This window comes from Micropterus dolomieu, linkage group LG03 (genome assembly GCF_021292245.1).
Source record: "Micropterus dolomieu isolate WLL.071019.BEF.003 ecotype Adirondacks linkage group LG03, ASM2129224v1, whole genome shotgun sequence".
Classification (NCBI taxonomy): Eukaryota; Metazoa; Chordata; class Actinopteri; order Centrarchiformes; family Centrarchidae; genus Micropterus; species Micropterus dolomieu.
Window position 1 is genome coordinate 31,236,806 of NC_060152.1, and position 8,719 is coordinate 31,245,524.

General features: G+C 37.9%; 1 protein-coding gene across 2 annotated transcripts in view; it reads left to right on the top strand.

The window, feature by feature from the left end:
* Positions 1–1,310: 1,310 nt before the first annotated feature.
* Positions 1,311–8,719, top strand: part of taf2 (TAF2 RNA polymerase II, TATA box binding protein (TBP)-associated factor) — a 28,136-nt gene continuing 20,727 nt past the window's right edge. For both annotated transcript variants that reach the window (XM_046044745.1, XM_046044747.1), the window contains exons 1-8: positions 1,311–1,836; positions 2,043–2,097; positions 2,697–2,857; positions 3,951–4,069; positions 4,266–4,407; positions 5,379–5,610; positions 7,829–8,013; positions 8,249–8,362. In XM_046044745.1, the coding sequence (XP_045900701.1) occupies positions 1,787–1,836; positions 2,043–2,097; positions 2,697–2,857; positions 3,951–4,069; positions 4,266–4,407; positions 5,379–5,610; positions 7,829–8,013; positions 8,249–8,362 (1,058 nt within the window). In that variant the 5' untranslated portion in view covers positions 1,311–1,786. The remainder of the gene's footprint in view (positions 1,837–2,042; positions 2,098–2,696; positions 2,858–3,950; positions 4,070–4,265; positions 4,408–5,378; positions 5,611–7,828; positions 8,014–8,248; positions 8,363–8,719) is intronic.

An 8,719-nucleotide genomic window follows, 5' to 3' on the forward strand; every position in this document is an offset into this window, starting at 1 on the left:
CGTTCTTGGTGCTCACAGAGAAGTTGGGGGTTAAGGATGTCCAATTCAGCATCTTCATCTGACTCCAGCATGTCCTCATTATTCAGACATACATTGTGTAGAAAGGCACAGGACACAATGACCAGAGGTGCAAATGTGGGTTTAACCTCCAAGGCATCGGAACATTTTCCTTTCTCTCTGGTTTAATACTTAATAAAAGCAGGTCTTACCTTTTGCTTCTCTAGAAGGGTTCTTCCTTTTTTTGTGAGTGTGTCAGTAAAGCAGACACACTTTAGCATTCAATAATAACAATAACAATAATTCCCCCAAAAATAGAAATTGTGACCTTTATGTTAATTGTATAGCACTAAGGATATCACTTTATTTAATGTATCCCATTAAGAAAATAAATAAATCAAAGTAGGAGTGATGATTAGTAGTCTAAATATCATCTTTATATAACTGATTTGAATATAAAACAATGCTAGGTTATATAAAAAATCCCCAGTGTATATCTATACTGTATATAATTTATTATTAATTTATGGTTTATCTTAGATTTTTTCAATTCATTCAGTCACATGTATTGATACACTCGGACAATACCATCGCTGACATATATAGCAATTGTAAGTTGCATTGGAAAAACCATGCAAATGTTAATTATTTCTTTTGCAGAAGCCTTAAATTTTATTTTTGGTTTTGGGGAGGATCGAAATATCAACCAAATAAACTAATTTTGCAGTAAAATATTTATATACAACAATCCATTTCAACAACTAGACAATTAGTTGTGAAAAAAACATGGTTGTGCAACCTCAGTTGAGGTGTCTCGAAATCTAAAGCCTTTTTTTTACTTTTTCTGGCCTGTGATTTAAGTAACTTTTTCATTAAGTTATTGTTTTACACATCCATAATACGATCTTTTTAACTGAAAAGTCCGCGTGAGGCCCGTTGTAGACTGGATTCAGGTTTGGACCATAGACTGGACCACAGCCCCCAGACTTCGCGGGAACGCGCATGCAAATTCCGCGAGTCTGCCAGAGCCTTGGCTTCTGTTGTGCGCGCTCCCGCAGATTTCGCGCATGTGTCGACATGGTGGCCACGCCCCCATGTGTGACGATGCTACGTCCCGATCTGACGCAGCAAAGATGTGTACTTTTTTTTTTTTAGATATAAATCGTAGATTAATTTATATTTGTTTTATAAACGATTATATGCTACCTGTAATATGTGGGATATACATTATATTGATTTCCTCTTGATATAAAAAAATATATTTGTTGTCATTTTTACGCGGGAGTTCAAAGGTTACTAACAAAATGGCGGAACACACTAGAGCCGCGGTCATAATAGAAAGAGCAGCGGGATAGAGAGGGTAGATTCGGACGTTTTGATGCGTTACGACTGCAGCAAACATTAAATGGACCTGTTCAGTTGTATATAATATCGACTGCAAGTCATGGTTGACTTGTATTTAAGGAAAAGTCCAGTGTGGCTGCAACAACAACACTGTAGAGCAGTCTGCGGGGGCTACAGTCGCAGATAAAGCTCTCACTGCAGGAGAGTAAAGTTAACATTACAGTGCTGGTTGCTGCTTTTTGACTCCACCACGTTGTTGTTCGTGTCGCTGTACCTTTTTTTTTTTGTACTTCTTGCAGTCCGGCAAATGCATGAGCTTGCCGCATCTGGAACTAACCTTAGCAAAGTAACGTTAGCTAAACACGACCGTTGAGAAGGAAACCTCACGAAGTAGTAACGTGGGCATGTTGAAACTTCAGTCAAGAAACACAAGCAAGAAACGAGGATGAACAGGAAAAAGGATAAAGGATTCGAGAGTCCGCGCCCCTTTAAATTATAAGTATTTTTTGTATTATTGTGTTCTTGTTTACTTGAAATGAATGAAATGGTTTACTGTCGTGTGCGAGAGTAAACAAAGTGAGCTTTAAAGTAGTAAGAAGTGTAAAACATGTCTCTGTTTATTGAATGAGAGGGAATTTCTAATTAGTTCATAGCTTAGATTCACATCACATATTGACATTGTTATTCTGTCATTGCGTTACGACCCACCAGGTGGTGTGCATCAACAACATCAACTTCCAGAGGAAGTCAGTCATTGTGAGTACAGCAGCTCCAGTACAACAAAAAATCACAAATAGTTCTTCAGTTTATTTTTGTGTCATTCTGCTGTGGTTTGACAAACAAAAGCAGCTAATACCAAACCATCATATTTGTTATTTGGATCCCCATCTGATTCCACAAAGTGGTAATTAGTCTCCTGGGTGCCCAACAAGTATGCAGTTACTGCACACCTTGTCACACAGTTGACATTAAGAGATGGCTCCTTGATAAAAGTGTTACCTCTTTTTTTGTCCACCTATTTTCACGTTATACTCTCTGAATCAAGGAGAATTACTAATTGCATTAAATAATACTTAGTGTATTAAAATCATATAACACTATTATTAGTCAAATGATTCATTGTGTCAGACGTCAGAGGCCTGTTACTGTGTTACAACTCTGCAGATTTACGTTAAGTCACAAAGATGTGAAAAGAGTTTGCAACTGTGATAAAGCCAGCCGAGACACTTGTGTGAACAAACCCCTGTAAGCAGCTGCTCGTGTGGTTTTAATCCAGACAATGAAAATCACTTCAGCTTCAAATGACAATTTTGGTCCGTTTTCACCAGCTTCTTTGTCTCTTTTGCATCCCTTAGGGCTATGTTGAACTGACCATCTTCCCTACAGTGGTCAACCTGAACAGAATCAAGCTTAACAGTAAACAGTGCCGCATCTACAGGGTCCGAGTCAATGAACTCGAAGCCCCGTTCATTTACAACGACCCCACACTGGAGGTCTGCCATCATGAGTCCAAGCAGTGAGTATATCAGTGCGCTGTCCTCGTCTGGGAAACATTTTATTGTAATCTGGAGTTATGTAACTTGTAATTTGTTCTGTAGGCTTTTAATTGTTAGTCTACAAACAAAATCCTATTGTGTTGCAGTAGATCTGAAAAATCAAAACTGTACTTGCTGGGAAACATTAGCTTTTTGTATGATTGCATGAAAGGCTGAATACATCAGCTAAAAGTAATTAAATAAGACAATTAACTCTTGAGTTTTTTGATCATTTAAAGCACCAATAAATCCTTTAAATGCCTGTGTCATCAGCTTCAAGGCATCAAACCCAAAATAAGACATTGAGCCAAAATAATGCTTGAATAACTGTTAATAATGTTTTTTTATTAGTCAGGGTTTTTTTCCATCCAAATCTCCCAACAGCTTTGGAAATTCACAATATTAGGTTTGGGTGATGAAATATACTGTGAGAGACAATAAATTTATAAACCGTTAGAGATTATTCTATTTCTATTATCTGTTTCTACCGAGGTTTCTCTCCCTTTAATAGCTCTGGTTGAATTAGGACATTTTGGCAATGTTGCAAATCAATGAAATTGACTTCCTCAAGACAGTTTTGTTTCACAGGATTTTTGCATCAGTGTGATGAACTTTCTTGATTTGTTGAGTATTTAATAGTCTGGATTACCGAGAAAAAAAAACAACAAACGGCATACCATCTGGTTAGTTTATCTATAAACGATTCCCAGAAAAGTTACCAAATCACAGTTGTGTTGAAAGATCTACTTTTATTGAGTTTGTGACTCTACATGACTGATATCTGCTCAATAAATGTTATAGATATCCTGCTTACTAGATTAGCTTTGAGAAAATTGAAAATATATTTGGTTATGATGATGGGGTGCAGGGTAAGAAACGCATATCTAGTATTTAGTAAGTGGAAAAAGTATAATTAGAAAAATGTTTTTTTCATAGATCTCCTCAAATTTAGACTCCTGTAGCTGTCATTTCATGTCTACATTTCACTAGGGCTGGGAATATTATTATCAATTTAATTGACTTTAGGAGGCAGTATGATCATTTTGTGTAAATGTTGTATGTGTGTGTGTACAGGAGGAACCTCAACTATTTCTCCAGTGCCTACACAGCAGCAGTGAGTGCTGTGGACCCTGATGCAGGACATGGGGAGCTGGTCATCAAAGTTCCCTCTGAACTCTGGAAACAGGGAGATGGTAAGACAGTGATAGAAAGGCACACAAGATAATTTCATTGTTAACTATTTATATTGCAGAGGATTTAGTGTGGTTTTAGACTGATAGTTTGAATCGATGTCATCACATGAGGTGGATTACCCCAGAAGTGATACGTTTTCTACTCTTATTGAAGTCATGACTGATACATCAATGTTTCTGTGTTTTGTGTCAACAGATTTGAAAGTTTTAAAGGTGTACATTGAATTTTCCTTGGACCAGCCAAAAGGAGGTCTCCACTTCGTTGTTCCTGATGTGGAAGGCAGCATGGCGGAGAGAGGAGCTCATGTGTTTTCCTTTGGATACCAGAACTCCTCCAGGTCTTGAAACGACGACTAACCCTGATTAACACTAGTTAACCAGTCAAGTAACAAAATGTTTTTCAGTTCCACAATGCCAGTTAGAATACATAAAGCTGGAAATTAAACCATGTTGTGTACTGCCACGTGTCTTTGTCCATTTCCTGGCATGCCATTAAAGCTACACTTTGCAAGATTTTTCTTGTGACATTTAACATATTGGTCGACTGATACATAGTAGAGCTGCAACAGACGCAGCCCGCTGGCATTAATTCAGCCACTATTTGCCCAAATCAAATTCTGTTTTTAAATATGGCCCAATTTCTGCCCCCAGGAAGAGACGGAGTAAAAACAAGTGACTATTTTCTGTCCAGATGAATCTGCCTGTTATGTATCTTTGATTTCCTTTGATATGATAGAAGTAAAGACAAATCTGGTGTTTTAAACTGAATGTGCTGTTCACATTCATGATGTATTTAACTGAGTGGACTACTTGTGTTATCTCTAGCTACCTTCTTAACTTGTCATTCTGTGTTGTAGTGCTACTACTCTGAAAAGTTACGTGAATATGAGCATATAATATATGCATTGATAGATTAGACTCATCGTTTTGGTCATTGTCACAGTTGTGTCTCAAATTGTCAAAAAGAATGACCTCTCTAGGCAAGTACAGCGGGCTGTACAGCTGAAAACACAATCATTGTTGCACTGCCTTTATAGTAGTCTGCAAGTTCAACACTGTAACACTCTTACACAAGGCTCAAACAATGAAAAATTGTTCATCTGTTTGAATTTGGCTCATTACTGCCAAAATGAGATGGGTGCTAATTAAAGGGTAAATGCAAACAAAGATTTTCTTAATTTTCAAACCTTTGTTAGCTCTCTACCTATTTTCTCTCCTCTCCTCTCAGGACATTTCTTATGCTGCTATTTACAGCTGGGTATCACAGTCTATCATTAAAGCCAACTCATCAGATTGTCTCCTCCCCCAGATTCTGGTTCCCCTGTGTAGATTCCTACTCGGAGCTCTGCACGTGGAAGCTGGAGTTCACCGTGGATGCTTCCATGGTGGCGGTGTCCTGTGGCGATCTGGTGGAGACCATCTACACCCATGATATGAGGAAGAAGACTTTCCATTATATCCTGCCCATCCCCACTGCGGCCCCCAACATCTCCCTGGCTGTGGGGCCCTTTGAAATCCTCGTAGATCCCTACATGCATGAGGTGGGTTTAAATGATGATGCATGTAGTTTGGGAGGTTTTTGATATTAATTATATGTTGACCAGCAACAAGGTATAACATCATGATTCAATGATTTTGATGATGATCTAAAACGTCTGATTTTAACACCACTTAGACTTTCTGTTTAATTATGGGTTTTAAACTTATTCCTGAGTTTTTGTGTCTTTTGTAATGTGAAGTATTTGCAAGTGGAACAATATGTAGATGAGGTTTAAATCAGATCCTTGAAATTTGACTGGATTTTATAAATAAATAAATATATATATAGAGAGAGAGAGAGAGAGAGCTGTAGAAATGTTGGCCTCTATGTGCACCTCACTCACCTGCCGTCTTAGATTAGAAAGAGGATGACAGTGAAGATCTAAACAAATTCACCTCAAACACATTCTTTGGAAATGTAAACAAAGTTTTTGCTGACTGATATCCAAACACACACCTCCAATTATGATATTGCTCTGCTCCCTACCCACATGCTATTGATCAAGTGTGATTTTATGTGATGGGCGGAGTTAACTAGTCACCCCAAATCACATATGATTGGAGAAAAATAATGTTTTACACAAGGAGGGGTTGCGTTTTCACAAAACAAAAATTGACAAACATTTAGCATGTAAGAAGAGATAACTGGACATTTCAACGCAGGGAATTAGAACGTGGAAAGTGTATGTTTCATTTCACTGTGTCATTAATAACAGACAGCCAGTCATAGGAGCCAGGAAATCAACGTGACCAACCAAACGACACTTGACAAACACAGTAAAGCAACAATGTTTGTAGCAGCAACTGACATCATGTAAAGAACTCTTGGTAAAGGTTAAATATAACATTGTTACTGGATTCTATTACATTTAAGAAGTCCGTCTCAGTGAGTGAGCTAGTACTAAAATGACGAGTTGATTAGTTGAGCGAAAGAAAAGTGAAAATAAATGCAAGTTATTAGTTAAGCAAGAATGCCACACATTCTCTGGTTCCAGCTTCTCAAATGTGAGGATCTTTTATATTTCTTAAATCACTGTTTCAGGCAGGCAAAAACAACATTTGAAGACTTTTTGGTTCTGCGAAATATTGATGGACAATTCGCCCCATTCTTGTCAGACAAATTCAGAATAGAATTATTTAGTAGTAGTTTATTAGTTGCAACCATAAAGTGTGACTGAAACACCACCAATGCAGGCAGCCATTGCTGCAGATCACAAGTACAAAGTGAGTTTCATAAGTGACTAGCAGCCTTGAAAGATGTCTGACAATATAGCAACTAGATAATATAGAGACAATATAGAGACCAGATATTTGATGCCAACCTGCTGATATAACAGTCAGAAACGTGTAGGTAGAGGAGAAAGTCTCAGCTATAATAATATTTACAGGAGTAATTGCTTAACCGCACTATAAACTACAGCCATATGAAAAATATTAAACTCAACAATGTTTTTGAACCATTAAAAAACATTATGAGATTTAGCAAATAAGTTATTGTTTTACACAAAGTAATTTCTGTTGTAATGTAGCAGTAATTTGTCCATCTTGTATTTACTACTAATGACCACTAGATGTTCCTAAACACAAGGTGGCAGTATTGAAGTTCAGGTTTTGTTCGGTACGCAGAGCCCCTCAAAAGGACAAAACAGCCCAAATATTAGTAGTCAGATAACTGTAATAACTCTGGCCAGCACTTTGTTTTATGAGTTTAGTGTGGTATGAGGTGGTGTACAACATCCCGCCTATGTAATGTACAGGTAATGGTAGTAAATGCAGTAAAGACTTACAAAGGGACATCTTTGGTATTCTGTCATTAAATCAGACAGAACAGAACAGACATTAGTATTATAAGAGAGATATTTTTAAACAGTGTAAGAGCCTTTTTCTATGGACAACTTTAAATTTTTACTTGACATTTTGAAATATTCAGAATGCAAGTGCTCCGTATTTGTTTAGCGCCTTTCTAGTATTTTCGACCACAAAAGTGCTTTCACACTTCATCTGCATTCACCATTCACTCACATTCATTCACTGAGCCAAAGTGGTCAAACAGAAACTAACATTCACACACATTCATACACTGGTGGAACAGCAACCATGGGCAATTCGGGGTTTAGTATCTTGCCCAAGGACACTTTGACATGCAGCCTGGAGGAGCCGGGGATGAATGAATACTGAATGAATACCCATAAAAATGTGCTTTGTCCTGTGCCCTCCCAGGTGACCCATTTCTGCCTGCCACAGCTGCTGCCACTGCTGAAACACTCCATGTCTTACCTACATGAGATTTTTGAGTTCTATGAGGAGATCCTGACATGCCGCTACCCTTATGCGTGTTTCAAGACTGTGTTTGTGGACGAGGCCTATGTAGAAGTGTCCACCTATGCTTCCATGAGCATCTTCAGGTAAGCGTGGTATAGAGTGTGTGTCTGACTCCCTTTCTTTTCAGGTAGGGATAGCATTGGTGCAAATATGTTTATTGTGTGTGCAAGACATTCCCAGCTTTAGAGAACTTACAGTATTTCCTTTGAAGATAATTTACACTAACTTGTCATGTTTGCAGAATTTAGGCATGTTATTTTTTATTCACTGTATTCATCTCATTCTGTTTCAACTTGAGTTGTTGGCTCTGTTTTTCAGTACCAACCTGCTGCACAGTGCTATGATCATAGACCAGACCCCGATGACACGCCGCTGTCTGGCCCAGGCCTTGGCTCAGCAGTTCTTTGGCTGTTTCATCTCCAGGATGTCATGGTGAGACTCAACACAGTGAGGCTGTCAAGTATGAGACAGCCTCACTGGCAGATATGTCCTTTGGAGCTCATTTAAAGGCTCTCTTCTAATTGGCTATTCTCACTGTCAGTCAGAGAGAGCGTGTGTATCGAAACATTATTCTGCGTCTGCCAGGAAAGAAACTTTAAAATAATAATTATAAAACAAAAGCTAAGTATAGAACTTGTTACATCAATAAAACATTGCAGTTGTGAACAACAGTCCAACAACCTCCTTCTTGAAAAATTATTTGCCAATGTGATTGGTGCTTATTGAAATAATTGCTTTATTAAAATCTAAATTCTACAGATATCTGCAAAGGGTTTTCTTCTTTATAAT